Source organism: Ptychodera flava, chromosome 11 (genome assembly GCF_041260155.1).
Source record: "Ptychodera flava strain L36383 chromosome 11, AS_Pfla_20210202, whole genome shotgun sequence".
In the NCBI taxonomy this organism is placed as follows: Eukaryota; Metazoa; Hemichordata; class Enteropneusta; family Ptychoderidae; genus Ptychodera; species Ptychodera flava.
Genome location: NC_091938.1, coordinates 247,403 through 268,000, shown reverse-complemented (window position 1 = coordinate 268,000; position 20,598 = coordinate 247,403). Strand labels below are relative to the sequence as shown.

The 20,598-nt window shown below is 34.6% G+C and overlaps 1 protein-coding gene across 3 annotated transcripts in view; it reads left to right on the top strand.

The window, feature by feature from the left end:
* LOC139143198 (DNA repair protein RAD51 homolog 2-like) overlaps nucleotides 1-20,598 on the top strand; it is a 122,018-nt gene that overhangs the window by 14,898 nt on the left and 86,522 nt on the right. For all 3 annotated transcript variants that reach the window (XM_070713333.1, XM_070713331.1, XM_070713332.1), the window contains exons 6-7: nucleotides 807-926; nucleotides 4,977-5,160. In XM_070713333.1, the coding sequence (XP_070569434.1) occupies nucleotides 807-926; nucleotides 4,977-5,160 (304 nt within the window). The remainder of the gene's footprint in view (nucleotides 1-806; nucleotides 927-4,976; nucleotides 5,161-20,598) is intronic.

Below are 20,598 nucleotides of genomic sequence, written 5' to 3'. Positions count from 1 at the left end.
AGAATTATTTGTTAAATTTGTAGTTTTGTCTTTTTGACCATAACTCTCAGTGGTAGTTCTCATTGTAATATGTATCACACTTTTCTTGTTCTTGTCCTGCAAATTTAGAAATATCTGAGTCCTCTTGCCTGCTGCATCAATTTTTTTGTAATTTCATATATTCCCATGGTACTATGGAATGGTCGCCATTTTAAATACAGACTGTAGATCAATGTAATTCTGAGTATGAAGCTGAACTTGCTTGGTGTCCATGGCAACTATATTTCAGTCTTTTACTCACATAACAATTGTTATAAATGACAGTGTTTTCTTTACCATAGATTGTATTCAGTTGACATATACATGAGAATAAATATATTATTATTATATTATTATATCTGATTGTTACAGTGTAATTATACCGACAGAAGTTTGACCTATAACCTTTCCATCCCACTCTCACATCCGTTTTTTAAAAATGCATATATTTTATTATCAGCACAGAAAGCTGAGAAGTACATTTATTTATCTTGGTTTGTACCCAGTTGTGTTTGTATATACTATTTAAAAAATTAATCATACTCTGCCATTCAAGAAGGTATTCAAAATTGATACTTTTGTACTATCAGTTTCATTTGGAGAACACAATATGTTGTCATGAAACTTAACAACTCTGGTTTTGCTATTTTTAAAGTTGAAATTGTAATCTTTTTTCTGGCTATCACAAATTATACCAGTCAACTTCAGATTTTATTGACCTTATTGGAAAACAATTTATATTGTATGTAAAACAAATCAAGATATTTTTCTGTTCTTGTTTTTTCCAGGTTAGTCGAAGTTGCCCAGTGTAGGTTTCCAAGTTACTTTAACAGTGATGAGAGACTGGTTAATTTGACTAACAAAGTTACCATCCATAATGTCACTACTTGTTCTGACCTTTTGTATCGGTAAGAAAATAACTTTATTTAAATATATATTAGGAGATTTTGTTTATGAATTGCTAAACAGTCTGAGGAGTTTTTGAGATGCACTGGAGTTTTTGAGATGCACAAGGGTGAAAGAAAAAGTACAAGAAAAAGGAAAGGCAAGTAACTCATCAGAGCTTTGATAAAAAAAAATTGTGAATTTTTGGACTGTAGACACAACCTTGAGCTTTTATAAAAAATTGTGAAATTTTGGACTGTAGACACTACCCTGTGCCTTCTTGTAGACATTACCCTGTGCCTTCTTGTAGACACTACCCTGTGCCTTCTTGGAGACACTACCCTGTGCCTTCTTGTAGACACTACCCTGTGCCTTCTTTGCTAAAAATACTGTGAAAGCTTAATTCTATGTTTTTAACCCACAGCCAAGAGCTAGCTGAAAGCACAGAGGCTTGATTTCTGTCTGGTAAAATGTTTGAACTGCAACAATTTCTCATTGTTACATGTTTGAACGCTTCCTGTTGTCACTGTTTAAAAGCGAAGCAAAGGCCAAAACTGCACAAAACGATATTGACAGTCTGTATTTTACCAGAGAAATCATCTAATCGTGATTTTCCTAGAAATCAGTTTGGAAATACAATGTTGATTGTCTAGCAATAAAACGTACTTAAACTTTCATATGAAAACAACAGTAATAGACACTTGACGTTGATTGACTATGATGTTGTGCGGAAATCCTTGAAAACATTTCAACACAGGCAGTTGATAGATTTGTAAAGATCCATTCCATTGATTTGCTTAGAGTAGGGACATATTTCAAGACAAGATATTTTATGTGAGAATAAATTCGAGGTATATTTTGTCCAATATTAATAATGACGTGTATCTAATTTGTAATGTTCTTATCATCATCAAAATGTCAGATATGTGAAGTGATGGTCAGTGTGTGCGTGTGTGTCTGCCTGTTCACAAAGTCAATAACCTTGTTATTTAAAATTCAACTCCATCTGTGCAGGTGTATATTGTCAACACTTTACTTCCTTTAAGACGTTTCCATAACAACTGCAGCTTGACCTCTAAGATTGATTATATTGGCATCGCTACTTACATCTCATACTACACTGAATCACTGACTACAAACCTAACAGATTTCACCCAAAGCCTGTATCCAGACTTGTAATTGACAATGCACACTAGCTCAATAGCTGCAAAACAGAGCCGATATCTTCCTAAGGGTTGACTGAGGCAGTTGCCAACTCATTGAAAAACAAACTTCATGCACAAAGAATTTGCTTCAGAGCATCTCTGTTTCATTGGTGTTTCATTTGTATACAAACCTAAATCAAAGAATTGTTAATTTACATTGATATTTGGACAAAAACAAAAGAGAGACATCCGGTATTTTACCAAGTTTTTGATATCTACCAGCGTGAATGTGAATTCTTGTGTCTAATAATTTATATATTCTGAAGATGCTGGGCAAATTGCATTGACACTGACTTTGCAATTAAAGTTTTACAAAGTGAGTTGACATAGACAATACAGTCATTCTGCAAATCTGTTCATCAGGTTAAACCCCATCAATCTTCTTTTACATGTGATTCAATATAGATAGCTGTAGATGTACACAGTCGCTAGATCTAAGATTTGACACATATTGATCCGCAATATTCTAAGCATTCTGGCCTTCAAATGTCATTGTCAACAACACTTTCAAAAAAGAATGTCCACATAATGTACCTGGTAGATGAACACTTTGCCTTACAATGGTAAGGTACATGTACGAATTTAGATGTTATAATTTGAGATCATTTTCATATCATCTCTGCTTATTAACTGATACCAAAAAAAGTTGTGCATCAGATATTTGGGATTTGACCTCACTCTGATCATGTCCTTTGAATCTGAGCTAATCATATACAGCGTCTTGGAATCTTTTAACCAATTGGTTGGCTGAAACTCATGTTCTTATTGAGTTAGTTCCATACAGCCAATCAGGTGGTGAATAGCCCTAGTTACAGACAATCTACCAATCAGATATAACCTTTCAAGCCGCTGCACATTGCTAGTTGGGTGTAGACACTAGATAAATGAATTAATAATAATAGATAAATGAATTAATAATAAATGTATTATCTCTATAAGGAAGGAAACAGATATGACAACTTTATTTGTTGATAATGCATACTAGATAAGCATCTGTCACTTTATTATGTCATTCTTAAAATAAGTATGTTGGATGTGAAATTTTAAAATGAAGTTAATTTAAGATCCAGAATGGCAGTGCTGTGGATACTTATAAAACTTATTTAGAATAATGGAAGACAATTTAAATATTTCTGAGAAGTTAAACTCTGTCACAAGTAACTATTGATGTATAACCCAGCATTATTGTACTGTTTGTACGAGATGCAGTTTATGCAGTGTTTAGTTCTACTCTCAAAATCACATCAAAATGTGCAGTGTTCACTTTGTCAAGAGAGAATGCGTCTGTCTAATGTCCAGTGTTAATGTTGAATATATCATTTTAGTCCTGATTAGAAATCTGTCGTCAATGGCAAATAGCTTTTCCGGGGTAAGTGACCACAAAGCTAGCAATATGTAAAAATCATCTTTGGTGAACTTCCCCTTTAGTTATAAATTTCTAAGAGAATATATGGCGATAAAAAATTCAAGATAGTCTGTTCTCAGTACAAAATTTTCTGATCCTTGCCCAATTAAATTGTTATTTTGACCTTCAGATCAGAAGGTCAATGAGACAACAATGAGGGAATGTTTGAGCTGATGGAGTATACACAAAAAATATTCCGAATGGCGCTGGGAATCTCACAAGAAATTAGTGTCATTGACACTACTCATTCAATGCTCCATTAAGGGTGAACTTTTCACTAAGGGGCCGTCGATAATAAAAGCTGACACACAAGAAACATAATTCCTTCATTTTACTTGAAATCCCCCGCCTTCCACCTCAAAACGAAAGTTCTTATGCAAAATCAATCTCGTTTTATGATGCTGTTTCTGACAAACCCACATGCACCTCTCTGATCCGGACGCCCATGAAAAAATACCGGAAGTGCACATTAATTAGTAAACCTCCACCTTACACGTTTCACTTTTTAAGACAGAACATTTTACGCTCAAAATGTTGGTTTACCGCACATGCCTTTGCACTGCGCAGAAAAGTGTATCAATTTCAATTCAAAAATTAAATGCGACAGTGTTTCGTTTGTAAATTCATGTTTGAGCTCTTTTTTGTACTCCACAATCCTGCAGTAATTTCAGCTTCCCATTTTCCCCACAAGCGCAAGTGGTCATGATTTAGAAAACAATAGACGAAAATCCCTATGCTATTTTGATGGACACAAAATGAAATGAGCTTTTACCCCCTCCCTCTCTAAACGAAAGAATTACGTTTGTCGTGCATCAGCTTTTATTATCGACGGCCCTAATGTGTATGTTAACTCTTTTCAGAGATACTAAGTTAACTCTAGCTAAAACTATAAAAAGCAAATTAGTGACAAAATATACAAACAAAATTTGATGAAAGTTAAACTCTGATAGGAATCTAAAGGCATAAAGAAATAAACAAAACCTGGCATTTGTACCTGAAAGAATACTAAATTGCCAAGGCTATATAGATTCAAGAGAACATGCTGTTTGTCGACTAAAATCAACATGTTATTTATTGACTAAAATCAACACGTTATGTATTGACTAAAATCAACATGTTATTTATGACTAAAATCATTGAAGTAAAACTGGCAAGATCAAAGCAAGACTTTGTCCATGGTGATCAATTTTACAAATTGACATAATGCTTGAGGGTCCATTTGCTTATAAAGCTCATTGGAGTGCCCCTAAGCTACTAGGAAATCCAAACTGTTTCCATAGTGAAGATTAGAACATGAGTTCCTCAGGTACCCTATCATATTAATTACAGCTCTTATTTATCACATTAATGCAACTGTTTACTTTGTTTATCACATAACTACAACAGTTTACTTTGTTTTGTTTTTTATACATGTTGATGACTTTCAAACTTAGTCTATGTTGATTTCTGTGTCAATTTTACAGGTTACAGAACTTAGAAGAGGAAATGATAAGGAAAAATGTCAAATTGATTGTGGTTGATTCAATTGCTTCTCTTATCAGAAAAGAGTATGATAACAGTGTGAGTGGAAATTTGATCCTCAGAAGTAACATACTTAGCAAACAAGCAACACAGTTGAAGTATCTGGCTGAGTCCTTCAATATACCTGTAAGTAATAACAAGCAAATAAGATACATTTGTAGACAATGGTGAGAGGAAAACAATGGTGTTTGACATCAAATATGATTGTTTGCATAGGAAGTGAGCAATTTTGGTTTCTCAGTAAGTAACAAGATTATCATGGTATATTTTGTTGCTTTTGTCGGATGGCAAATTGACATGCACATACTTCAGCCACTTGTTTTATAAATGACAACATTTACAGCTTGTATGGTGGGTGGGGGTAGTGTTTTGAGAGGATGAAAAGGGTGCATGGTGTGTAAAAAAATGGTATTAGTGGAAATGGGGGGGAGAGAGGGAGGGAAGCGGAGGTGTTTTTTTAGTGAAGTTGAGTCAATTTCAAAAGAATCTTGTTTGGTGCTGTTGTGTTGAGCCACTCAAAAAAGTTCTCCCCCTGACAATAGCATGTTTCAATTTGTATTTTCTATAATATTTATGACTGACTTTGAAACATGAACGCAGTAACAAATTCCTCATAAAAGGAAATCACAAGATAGTTGGCACTGTTTGCTTTCATAGGAAAACAAATTGAAATGTTGCTAAGGTTTTATTCTTCAGACATCTGTTAGATGAGTTTACAAGACTTGCACAATGAGTATCTGATTGTAGAATATCAACATTTTGCTAAATTAAAATCATAGGATATCAACATTTGGTAAATGAGAAACAAACTTTAGAACAATTTGTATGTCAACTGTCATAATCTAGCAAAGCTTGATACATGTAAGGTCAGTGACTTGTTGAAAATATAAACTTGATATCAGAGATCTTGTAGAAACTCTGTAGGGGATGTTGTAGCAGAGTTGAAAGATTGTTATTATAGTGGACTGCCAGGCTGACTAAGGCATGGTTTTGTCTATCTGCCTAAATCAGCTCTATTTTGATTTTGTATTGCTATAACATGAATTCACAGAGCTCATACTTACAGTTACGTTGATTTTGCCTCACTAGGTTCCAGGGTCCATGGTACAAATAGGATATGGCTACAAATAATGCTAAAATGATGCTTTTCGTTAAAAGTCCTCTGTAAAGATTTGTGAAAATAAGCAGAGAAAAGGGTTACAAATCATATAAAATTATAACTCACATAAAAAATGACATTTTTTGCAAACACCTGCATAGCTGTCATCTACTCTCACAAATTTTCCACAAAGATTTTCCTGAGCAGTTTGATATTACTTCTCTTACTGCATGTTATTACAAAATTTTCCAAAAAACAGGTTTTTATTTCATTTCAACCTGAAAAGTGATTTAAAAGTTGTATTCTGACTTCTGAAACCAAAAGGCAGATGTGAGACTTCAAATTTTAAAATAAAACCATTTATCTGGAGCCCCAGCATTTGAAAATACAATGGAATCTCATTTACAATCTTGCATCACTGTCTTCCATCTGTCATCTCAATGGAACATGATGAAACCAATCAAAGTTATTACTCGCTGAATTTTGGCAGCAAAAGCTTTTTATTAGGTTATGACTTGAATGACTTTATGAGGTCAGCAAAATTATTGAAACAAAACATATATATATAAAGTAGAGCATCAAATTTTATGGACACATAAAATTTGCCATTGTCAAAATATACTATTCATTTGTTTGAGAGTCTTTAATTTCATGATGTGAAACTAAACGTTTAGATGTCATTCCATGACAGGATGTTACAAGTCAATTGTTTGTTTCATGATTATTGAATATCAGAGATATTATTTTACTTGTCACATGGTACACAGACTTCACTGTCACATGGTACACAGACTCCACTGTCATATGGTACACAGACTTCACTGTCAAATGTCAAACAGCTGAGATATTCCACTGCTGACTGCTTGTCTCTCACAACATGTATATGTGTGTGTATGAGGTTAGAATTGGGCAAAAGATTCACCTGTTCACCCCTATTTCCAGTAAACAAGCCCACAGTCACCATTGATAACAATGGATTTGAGCCAAACCATGCTGATGTAAGGGTTGAAATTTATCACCAGTTGCAAGCTGGTACACAGGTATTTTTGGTACCATGTGAAAACTACTTAGAGGTTCTACACAAACATTCTCTTATTGTTGTGTTATTGACATTGTCTTTGAACCATCAACAAATGCAAAGTGTTGGCCTTATTCTTATGTGCCATTCTAATTATATACAACTGACGATTCAAAAGTATTTCAATTAATCACTTATGTGACACGGAACTGAAAACAAACTCTTATAATTGTGCATTTCAAATTAATGAAGCCTGGATGTGGAGTTCATTTCATGATGAAACCAGACTCATTTTATGGGATTGTAAAAGAAGTATACAATTCCGCAACCCTGAAATGCATAACATTGACCAGTGTGTGCATTTCAAATATTGAGGAAGTGTTTTTTTGTTATAAAGGTCATCGAGGTTGGTTGAAACATAACTCCTAGGAATTTTCTGTTTTGAGACATTTAGCTACCTTTGATACAGGAAGTCTGTCAGACAAAATACTCCTGAACTACAGTTAGTATATCAATTTCCATTTAGAAGGATATTAATGATTTTGCCAATTTCATTCTGGAAACAGTTTGCATATGTCAGACATGAAACATTGATATCTAGGCTGATACAAGCATGCTGAAATATTTTTCAAAGACAACTTTGAAGCTGGACCTAATCTTCAGCTCTGTTAGGCATCACAGTTTAAACTATTATCATCAAAGTTGATGTTATATTTCCAAGAATAACTATTAGCATTATAATTTCAATCGGTCATGTTTGTTGTTAGTCTCTACCAGATGGAAGTCCGGAATGGGGACTTACGGATTGTGTTCTGTCGGTATGTACATGCATGTGTGGGTGCATGCATCCTTGCGTGTGGAGCTGTTTTTTTGGACATGATAGGACTGATTTGTCTCAAATTTGATGATGGACAACATACCATTGCATACACATGCACATCAATTTCTTTTGTGGTTCAATCAAATATGGTTGCCAGGTGGCCAATCTATGCAAAGAGCTATTATAATTTACACAGGCCATGACTGATTTCTTTCAAACTTGGCACAAGAATATACCCAGGTAGTACTATGACATAGAGCTGCTCATCAATATATTTCATGATACAATTGAATAATAATAAATAATAATAATAGTTATTTCTTCTATAGCGCATTACATAATAGTATAAAATCTCAATGTGCTTTTACACCACTTATAGATAAAAGAAAGTACATAAAAGTTGTCATAAAAATAATAAGTACCATTACAAACAAGCACACATAAACATACACTACACACATACACACACACATGCTCACACACACACACACTAGAGCTATGTAAAACTGAGCAGTCTGGTAAAAATACTGGAATTGTACACGCTAAAAGGTTCAACTTTTAAAATACAATTGGAAAACACTAATGGAGTTAGATAAAAAACTCACTGTGAGAAATATAATTATTGTACCCCATATGCCTTCCTAAAGAGATGGGTTTTAAGTTGTGTTTTAAAAGAATACAGGGAAGGTGCGTTTCAAATAGAAACATCAAGGGAATTCCACAGCCTAGGGGCAGCTACTGAAAAAGCGCGCTTTCCATAATGCTCCTGATTATATATAACGAGGTTCGACAAGTTTTGTAGCATTTGCAGAATGTGCTAGTCTACTAGGCTTGATAACAATGAGAAGATCTGACAAATAGGTTGGAGCTTGGCCATGGAGACATTTGTATGTAAGCATAAGAACTTTGAAATCAATTCGATGGATAACAGGAAGCCAGTGTAACTCTTGAAGAACAGGTCTGATGTGTTCGTGTTTTCTAGTACGAGTAACCAAGCGAACATCTGAGTTCTGTATGTGTTGTAACCGGTTAATGAGATAATCAGGTAGATGAATGTACATGCTATTACAGTAGTCTAGGAGTGATGTTATGAAGGCGTGGATTAATCTTCCAGTAGTTTTGCAATCCAAGAATTATGGATAAGACCTATGCGATTTAAAACAAACAAGGCTAACTTAAAAACCTGCATAACTTAATTATGAGCTAAAACAACATTGTCAAAATAAAACCCAAGGTCTCTGACAACGGATGAAGGTGTAATTAGATCTGTTCCGACACATAGTCTGGGTAGAGGTGTATTAGGTCTGAATTTTGAATGAAATTGAATTAATTCTGTCTTATTGTCATTTAAAACAAGTTTATTAACAGTATACAGTATGTATGCCTAGTGTTAGTTTTCTTGAGCCAGTACTACGATATGCTAAGACAAATTTCAGTTATTTGTTACGCTTGTACTTTGCATAATGAGAGTTGAGGTATTGATCTGAATCCTAATAATTTCAGTACCTGAAGTGGTACTCACAAGTTTAACAGCACATAGAAAATTCATTTTTTGTTCTCTATGAAAGTCACGGCAGTGCTGGAGCAGCTGTAAGGTACTTTGTAGTTTTTCAGAGAAACTCATCAACATGATCATGACAAGTCCCAGAGAGAACTAATGGCTTCTCAGATTTTTGAAACAGAAGTGGTACATTTGTTATGAGCACATGATGTCTTTGGATGCAACCAAAGAGAAACACCTTGTGTATAATGAATCAAACATGGTGTATTTTCTAGTGATGAAAATGGAAAGCTTTTTCAAGAGGCATGACAGCACAATCAAATATAATTTTGTCACTTATTAGGCCGCTCCAACTGAGAATTATAAACTGGCAAAATAAACCACTTGCAAATATGTATATTATGTTATTAAGGGGCTTGGATGTCAGGGTCCTTTGCTGTTCAAGGTTGTCCAGTATGTTGTATTTTATTTGTTGGTTGTCCAGTACATTGTGATCTATTTATTGGTTGTCCAGTATGTTGTATTCTATTTGTTGGTTGTCTAGTAATTAGGTATCTGGTTGTTTGTCTAGTATTTCACTGTAGAATGGTTGGTTTTGCAAAAGTCAATTGTCCAGTACTATAATGTACAGTACTCTGTTGCCCGATACTTGACTGCTTGTCTGGTGGTCGTTTGCCCAAAACTTGGTTGTCAGTCACTTTGTTGTCCAGTACTTGGTTGTCCAACACTTTGTTTTTCAGTAATTGTGTTAGCCATTAACTTCATTGTTCAATTCTATTGTACAATATCAATCCACATTTTTAAATATTGCTATGATAACCAAATCTATACTTCCTATCGATAAAGTATTTGAAATCCTTTGAACCAGTCAACTGAAAATCCGAAGTACTTTCCAAAGGCTTCTGAATATATCTCTATATTATACTCCCATGTAAGCTTAACATATGATGAAATTTATAATTAGGGCAAAGTGCTCAAGGCATGAGAACTGTATTAAGAGGAAAATATTGATATAGTGAGAGACGTTATAAACAAGACATGTTCAGAAGCTAAGTAATCTATAAGAGAACCCTGTATGCTCCGATTGATCATCTCATTTGGATCAGTGTGCATGGTCCATGCAAATGTTTCAATTCTCATCTGAACAAAGATTTTGGATGGATTTTCAAATTTCTGAAATTCAAATCTCAAAAAAATTAGTTGGCAACCTTCAGAAGATATTGAAGTGCTGATAAAGTTAGGAGTTGTTGCTAAGTGAATGCTTATCTCAATCTTCTGTTTTATGACGTACTAGCTTTATTTGACATTGAAAGTGTGTTGACATGGAAATCTCAAAGTTCTTGGGAATTCACCACCTGGCGTCAGTTTCATGTAGCAGGGTATAACACAAATCGTTACATTTAATTATAAGTGAGTTTGTGGTGGAGTCAGTGAAAATGTCAGCACTGTTGCCATAGTAACTGCTGGTAGCTTAAATGCAATCTCCTGTACACAATTCACCATTGGATTTTAGTGTGTAAACTTACACGTATTTTATAGGCAGAGATCAAATTTGTATAAACTTAGGAAGGTGTGCTTTGAAACTATTAAAATTAATTATTGGATGTGTTTGGCGATACGGTTGATTTGGTATGCTACAAATTTCATGACAAGCTTTTGTGATGAAATGGTAAAATTCAAATATAATGGTTTTATTCAGTGTAAATCGTTTGAAAGAAAACCATACTGAAACTAATGTCTTGATTATAATTTAAAGTTTTGCAACGCTATTGATAAAGTTTATTCATGTATACATCCCTTTTGTCTGGAAACACTTCAGAGATAGACTTCACCTTGTCAAGTACAAATTTTCAAAACAGTGCAACAAGTGTAACACTTATCCTAGTGTCCATGAAAATCAATGTCAAGGGCACAATTGCAGTGACTTTTGATAATATTTTGGCAATGTTTATTCTAGAAAATAAATAATCTCCTCCCTTCACTGGATTTATATTCAAAGTATCAACACAATGTGTTTTGTGTAAATATACAGTGTTAGTATTGGCAATGATCTCTAGTTGAGACTAGAATTCATTTGTCAACAAAAACAATGGTTGACATCACACTCATACATGGTGTTTTGACAGGGCGAACACATTACATTTCAACATTGTGTAGAGAGTAGAACAAAAAAGTCTTCTGCAAACGGAACAAAAACACCTAAAGGGGAGGGAGTATTCATTTTCAGAGTCCTAACTAAGACATTTGTGGAAAGTTGGCACAAAGACCGTGAACCTATGTCCTACATACGTACTGGTACATTGATTTGTTCTGCAATATGATCCAATATGGCCGCCATGTTTAAAGCTATATATGCCCCGTATATTGAATGGATGCATGCTACATAGGATTCAATGGTAACTCAATGATGACATCACAGGATGCATAGTCATAATTTGACTGAAAGTAAACTGTAACTATTTTCACCTTGACAACTTCGGGATTTAAAAATGATAAAATTACATGGTTACATAGCAAATACTGTTTTTACAGAATTGTGCGAAAAAAATTTTTATAAACCACACAAAATATATCAGTGTGCCATTCACTAATGATTTTTTTCAACAGATTTTTTCTAACATGGTAAACAGTATATAAATGTCATTTGTATGTAAACTTGAAAATTTGGAGTGAAAATTATGTAAGAGAGGCACGTAATAAAAACATAGCCCAAACAATTGTACCTTTAAGGAATGATTTGCGTCAAAATTGGTACAAGGACATGAGCTGTGTCCTATCCTTCACAATGTGATCCAACATGGCCACCAAGTGGCAGTTGTCTGCAGCCATAGCAAAGGCATAACTGGACTGATTTGTTTCAGAGTTGGTACAAGTACATTATACCCCATGTCAGATGTACACACATCAGTTTATTTTGCAGTATGATCCAATACAGCTGCCAGGTGGCCCATTTGTCATATTTTCTCACAATCACAGTGATCACCAGACATGCCTAAACAAATATAATTCAAAGTTGATATGAATACAATAAACAGTGATATACACATACATGCATGTGGTTTGGGATCACAATTTAGATGCCAGGTGGCGGTTTCTTCAAGGTTTTCCACGTCCACAGCCATTACTTTTGTCTGAACCAATTCCATTCAAATGTAGTACAAGGATGTTGTACTATGATTTTAGTTTGTAAGTCAGTAGGTGATTGCACTAAATACAAACATCAACTGATACAATGAAGACATGAATTAACAACTCCCAAAAAACATATGATGCAGTTGGATGTAACAATGACTTGTTACTACCTGAGATTCTATGGGGGATACTATCATACACAGCAATGCAGCATGCTAAATCAAGGTAATTTTTCAAGCTACACTTGTCATCTTACTGTTTGAATTTCAATAAACTCCCCATTTTGTTTGTGCATTGAGTCGATTCCAAGAAACTATGAGTATGTAATGTGAATTAAGGGTTTCTTCAGGGAGAGCGAAATAGGGCGACAAGTGTAGCTTGAAAAATTACCTTTAAACTTCCAATTTTTGTAATATAGTATATTGATTTTTGGAATGCAATCTCATACTATTTTCACTTTCCTGTCAACATGTCTCTTACAATGGTATTGATTTCAATCTGTTAGTGTTTATCATGCCTTCCGTCATCTAGTTACCCAATTTCCCAAGGCTTGGTTTGTCCTTCTGCTTTTTCAAGTTTTTATATTTGCATAATCAGCTCATTGACATCTGGCACAGTCTCATGCCGTAGCTTGTATTTCACAATTTCAGTTCTCTCAGGTTCTACTATTTCTTTCATGTGATAGTTTTTAAGCTTTATCATCTCTGGTGTTCACCTTAAACATTGTCTCTTTGATCTTTACCACGGCAAAATAAAAGGTAACACTTGAGTAGCTCTAGTTGCATCCAAGCTGACCAAGTGTACTTATTTGATACAGTTGTAGATGATGGTTGTGATAACTAATTAATTTTAATAATTTCAATAATTTCATTGGTAGATGCATAAAAGAAAGGATACTGAAGACCATGCTTTAACAATACTACCCTCCTAGTTAGATGGCATCCATCCTTTACTAAATCAGTAAAATTATCAATGACAGCATTTTAACAACATAATCACCTCAAATAATTGAAAATTACATGTATCTGTAGACAACCAAACTAATCTTCTGAATTTTGACAATGAAGAATTGTAAAGTTTTTAAGTTGCAGACAACACAAATGCATGATTTGTGACTCCACACTCCAGCCTTGCTAGCCTTTAGAAAGTCTAATTCTTCCAAATTTCATCATTTGCTTTGTTTTTCCCATCTTTTCATTTGATGAATAATGAAGATCTGTACTCACACAGTTTATTAAAAAAAGTCACTCAAACTGCTAGTTTGAATGGTTCTGGTAACCGTGGGCAACAGGCCTTACAAAGGCGTACTTGACTGATAAAGTCCCTGTATGTCTCTATTCAATGATGTCCTGTTCTGTGTTATTGTTTTGAATGAGCTTTAATGTTCCAGTTTCTTCTCAAAAAGAATAAAAAATGATCTTAGCATACCAAGTGACGTCCTTGGTTGTACTTAAGTCATTCTTGTCAATGAGCTGTTCTAGTTCCTGTGATGCTGGAATGTAAATCAGGGTCTTTTTGTCATGTATTGGTCATCGCACTTTGACCACATACCACCATTTCAAAGCTGCAGATAACACTCCATGCAAGGTCATGCGCCCATTCACTTTTTCCATGACTTATTTCCCTAAGGATAGACTTTGAAAAATATCCCCTGGCGTCAATTTTTGGCACTAAACTTGATCTATTTTTCATCACATGACTTGTTCTGGCAAATTGTGATGCAAAATGGACATGTAGCTTGTCAGAACAGTCCTTAGGGTAATGAGCTATTCATAGGTCATATGCTGTCTGTATGTACCGAGTCATTTGCTGCCAAATCCCAGTCTTTAAAACCTGTATCTGGACTGTAAAAAAGATTATGGTTGCAACATCTCTTTGACTCAAACTGTCAATTTGATATTCGAGATTTTTTATGTCATTGACTCACAGTTCAAAAAGACCTCTTATAACACATTCACCCCATTCCCTGTGGACATGTCCATCATCACCATTGATAACGATTGGTTTGAGCCAAACCATGGTGGTGAAAGGGTTAAGTGGATTTAAGAGACAATATGACTTGAGCACTTACTATGGCAGAGGAAGCAGATATTTAAGTAGCAAAATAGTGTCATGGTTACCTTTGATTAATCACCTTTGAATGTTGGCCACAAATTTTAAAAAATCATCCATTAATGTGATATTTATTATGTGTATGAGTTAATTTATAATTGAAGAGAAAGGCTTACTTCTACAGATACTTGTGCACATCTGTTATATAGATTTTTCCAAGTGAAATGGTTATAAATTGATTCACTACATCAAACTCAAACAAAGCGTTCTCGTATATTGATTTCTTGAAAAACCAAGGATGGATAAATGTGTGGTTTGTGGATAACTAGGAAATACATTGAGGGAAAAACTCTCCAACGATGATGAAATGTGATTGAGAAGTGATGCCTTTGTGGAAAGGTCATAGGTTACCTTTGACTTGTGGAAAGGTCATAGGTTACCTTTGACTTTGTGGAAAGGTCATAGGTTATCCTTGCCTTTGTGGAAAGGTCATAGGTTACCTTTGCCTTTGTGGAAAGGTCATAGGTTATCTTTTAATATCTGCAAAATGCAAGGTGTTGGAATGCTGATAATCAAAGGTCAATGCACTTCCCTTCTTAAAGTGAAGTTTTCACAGGCTGTGTTGTATATCATGTATAGATTTACGGCACTTGTATATTTGTGTTCCAGTTTGTTTATGCCTATGTGTAAACAATTTTCACTGGTGGTATTCACCAGAAACTTAACATGTTCCTGGTCTCTGACAAATTGAAGACAAAAGAATGTGAGAGTGTCATTGACAAACTGTATACATGTGATGTTAGCCCTATTGTGGAAGTGAGTGTTTGTGTTGTGAGAGTAAAGTAACCGCTTTCCTTCACACTCTGTTGTGCTGGTGGTTAATGTAATATGTTGTTATGTTTAGGAAATACGTAACTTGTACAGTATGTTATCTGCAGAACAACTCTACAGTACAACAGCATGCTGAATGTCAGTGAATTTTATAGAAGTTAAAATATTATCTTTGATTTGCTATGGTTTTTTGACAAAAAATATTTAAAAATGTGCTGTCTTATAAGCCTCTGTCAAAACCCTGTTAACAATATTTGGCTAATCTCAACTATGTTTGATAATTCAGATTGTGTGAGATCGCCTGTAAATGTTTCTTATTCTGATGTTAAAAATGTTATATTTTAAAGCTGTAGTTAGCCTCCCTTGTGTAAGATTTGATTAATTTTGATAAAGTGATGCTTTCACCAATGACATTATAAATGAACAGATCACTGTTAGTTGGTCACTCATAGCTTTAGAAACTTATTTGTAAATGAAATTCAATTTCCATGATCATTGAGACTCTGTAACTCAGCAAAATAGATTCCTTTAATGCTATTCATAGTTTCATATCATAGATTTGACTTTCAGAGATTCAGATATGACACTGCACAGAATCAGGTTCAATCATCATTGACATGAAATATGTTAAAATATGATATTGCAATAAATGTAAATTTATTTCAAAATTTGACTTACCAGTGTTCATGACCAAGAACCTTCAGTACAAACTTGTAATCTCTGAACTTGCAACTTTAGAATTCAAAGTAAGATTTACGTATAAAGCAAACAGTACTTCATTGTGAAGATATTGCTGTTTTTGAAATTGGCGTATTTCTATAAAGAGTGTGTAATGTTTTGTCAATAATCTCAAACTGAAATAAATTCAAAAGTTACGCCATGCCTTTCATTTTTCAACAAAAGATAATGCAGACATTCAGTGCAAGAACACTGTTGCTTGAAGTTTTGTGCTCAATGACATCTATTGTACCATGTATAGTTTTGTTAATCACAATCTCTTCGTCTCAGTTGGTAAGTCTATTGAATTTGAAACTGTATTTACTACCAATGTATTTCGTCAATCATATTTGTTGATAGTAGAAATAACAAATTAAGTTTTAAGGATAACATTCAAATATTTCAGTTAGTTAGACTGCAAGGGAAAAGTGATACACCAATTTTAAATCCCTATTCTCAACAGGTACATTTATCATTTTTTTGCATTGTATCAAACAATAATTCTTTCAACTTGATTTATATACAAAGGTTATTTACTTTGAATCTTGTACCTTTGATATCAGGTCTTAGGGATCATCTTAAAAAGTTAAACTATAGCTGTAGAGTTATCTATAATTGACATTTTCTTTGGCGTATGTGTGTGAAGTTTGTACTATGGATCAGTTTTTGAAAACTTGTGTGTACAAGTTTGTGATATTGGTCAATTTCATTGCCTTTTTTGTTGATCACAAGTAGTACAGAAAGATTCAAAGCTGTAAATGGTATCATAGTTCGGTTACTTCATTTTGGAAAAATCATTGTTGGACTGAATTCCAACAAGAATGAACGAGAGCACAGCCAGTGTCATGTTTAACGATGGTAAACTCTATTCAGTTTTATAAAAGCCATGTACAAATGATAACAAGATTCTTGTATGGAATTCAAAAGCAAAAATTTCACAGGGTGGTGTCAAAAATGTAAATGCATTTAAAAAAAAATCACTCTGCAGTTACTTTCCATCAGTTTATGAAAACATGTCATTCAGGGTCTCTTTATCAGTGTCTTAAAAAACAAAGAATCAAAAATTTTTGCTGATATTCAAGTTATCTGGTATGGATTTGGTGAGCAGCAATTTTTTCATAAAGAGTTAGTCGTGACACTTTTGGCCGAAGAATTAGAATGAAAAATCAATAATTGTCATGACTTTAAAGATCAAGTCAGGAGGCGTTTTTTCAATGACCGTTGATATCATATGGATAGCCTTGTCTAATCTCGCTGAGAGAAATACTTTTGAAGCAAATAACCAACAGCCATTAAAATAGAATTAAGTTAGATTAGGACTTGAACAGTTACTGTCTAGTTCATGTCATCACTTCAGATGGCTGTGTTATTCTTTCTATAAGATAAGAAAACCGCCATAATGATAAATACAGCTCCCTCTCAAGGCACTGTCATGAACAGCAGTGCTTGCTGTCACGATGTGCGTTTATGTTTGTCTTGTTTATGTTTCTTGGATTTACTACTACGGAAGCCATGACTCTCCTCAGAAATGTTTTCATCGCTGCTTGAGGAATTCTTGGCAGCAATCTGAATAAACTGAACATTTTCCACACTATTATTGATCTGTGCCGTGAAGAGACTGTTACAGAGATCAACAAAATCTTCAAAGTCTACATGTTCAGGGAAATCCATGGTAACGTTTTGTTGGAATAGACTGTACCTGATATCAAGTGGACTTTCATCTCCAAGTTGTGTTAAAGTCTCACAACATTCTTCAAAATTCAACAAACCGTCTTCATCTTTGTCAGATTCCTTGAATTCAATCCTAAACTCAGCAAAATTTTCTGACCTCCAGTGTGGATACTTCTGCTGTAGTTTTCTGAAGTCTACTCGATTTATTTTCCGTTTTGGAATCAGCGTCATTCTTCGTTGAGTCACCACATCCTGGTAAATCTGGTTATTTATTTTTTGAAATTCAGTCAGCTCATACTTCACCACCATTTTTCGATTATTGACAACTCGACGGCGGCCAGTACTTGTGAAATGTTCCTGTGGCTCATAAAGAATTGGTTCCACCACCACTGGAAAACTGGGTTTCAAACCCATCATGGAGAGACGTCTCCGACATTCTTCCCAAGCATATTCTGCATTCCAACACAGCTTTGAAAACATACCCAGTCAGACTGTTTGGCTGACAGTATATGATCACGTCAAACATAACGTAGTTCCTTGGACATAAAATGACTTCATTTTCAGTTGCACATGGAACTTACCAACTCAACAGAAAGGTTTCACCAGCAGCGGAGTAACTGTTCTAAATATACTTCATCGGTGAAACTTAAGACACAGCAACCATTCTTGATCCTTCAGTGATTTAGGTTAAAGTTGCCCTCTGGTTTCTTGGAGCTGTCACAGCCAAACGTTCTATGGTAATTAATATTCCCCTTGGTGGATTGATTTCACGTCTTCTCAATGTACATGTTACATCGCACACAAACAATTCTCTTCAAATTTTTATGTTGACCAGTGCCAACTAACTCTCTTTGCAGCTATCTGCTATGTATTCCTTTGATAGCGTCTTCTATTGTCTCTGGCTGTAAAACACGGTGTATAGGCAAATGGCATTTCAACGTGACAGTTGTATATGCGCTAAGCAGCTGCAGAACACAGAGAGTCCAAGCAAGCAAATGGGAGATGAGGTCACCCCTGAGAGATAGAACCCCCTAGCACATAGTAACCTCACAAGACATTGATCCTGTCTCACTGTGACAACCACACGTATTTATGATCAACAATGCCACCCTACAGTGTAATCCTTTACTTGACTGTTGCCATGGTAGCCAAACAGTTTCACAAAGTGTCACCTGTTTATGTATAAAGTGTCAAGGAAAAGAGAAACACCCAGCCAGTGTTGGAATAATTTATGTCTTTCAGTGGCTCTCAACTGCTTTGATAAATACCATTGAGAAAGATATCAGAGGAAACCATATGCTTCCTGCCAACTCACTACACATATACAACTTTTATCAAACTAAACTGCTATACCAACAACCTAAGCAGTCAACCTTCTGAACCAATATTTCTGACACTGTGTATGTTTAACCTTTTCATTTGTGTATTTCCCTTACCAAACTAAAGTCAAACAAAATCTCTTTTTTCAACATTTTGTTTTCTGATCACTTTGAACAAGTTCAGTATAAATGCAACATATTCTTTCTTATAGTTATAACCAGAAATGTAGCCAATAGTTTTGAGTCCATAGTGGAAATTTCTATTTGTTGACCCCTCTCATCAAAGTTATCATTTTTCCGTACATGGGAAAGTTATAATGTCACCAGTAGATTGAACAGGTGAGTTACCTGGATACTGTACATATTAATTTTCAGATGCTGGACAGTGTACAGATTCATAGACTTACTGATTAACTGTATAACACAACAAATAGCAGTGTGTAATAAAGTGAGAGCAGCCATAACAAATTCTAAGTTTAATGTGGAACCAAATTTGACTGTCTCAAGCTTTGAAATATTTATTGCATTGTTGTCAGAACCAACCCTTCTTGCTGATATGCCGTGTCTATCATGTCAACCCACTCTCAAGTTTCTTCAACAATGATCAATAGTATAATTCACAAAATGGTACATATTATAGCTTTGCAAATCATGATTTGTCTGAAATTTGGTCTGTTAGTTCTGTTTTTTGAAAGGTTCTATAAGTGAATTTTTGTTGATATTTTTTATTGCCAGGGAAGTGTCGACATGAAATATAAGCCTATGATTTTTTGGTTCTGGTTCCAAGCCCTGTTCATGTTCAGTGGTTGTATTGTATAATGTTCTACATATTGACAACAATACAGAATCCAGAGACGTCTGGACGTTTATTTAGATAATGAAATAACTGTAATAAAAGAACAGACTATGTTAAAGTCACATTTCTTGTTTTTATTTTGTTTTATATGACCATAATAAAAACAAAGTGATTTTCAGTTTTAAATTTGTTACAGTCTTCTGGCTTGTATGTAGAATTTTACAGCAATATAATAAACAAAAAAGTATGAACCAGTCAAACAGTTGACTGAAAGAACAAAATTGCATGGGAGATGTTTGTCATTTAACCCTTTCACCCCCAGATCCCTGTGTACAGGTCCAACTTTACCATAGAAAACCATGGATTTGGGACAAACCATGGTGGTGAAAAGGTTAAAGAAGTTCCTGCTGTCAGAGTGGTCAATACAGCTCTTACTGAAAGTGACATTCCATAGTTTTGTGGATTAGAAAACAACTAAGTAAGTGAGTGTTATTGTGAAGAGACAAAAGTGTTCTTATCACAGTGCACAATGTTGAGGTGCATAGAGCCTGGTACATCTCTAATAATATGGGTACTTTGTTAAGCTTGGCTGAGCACAATAACTTAAA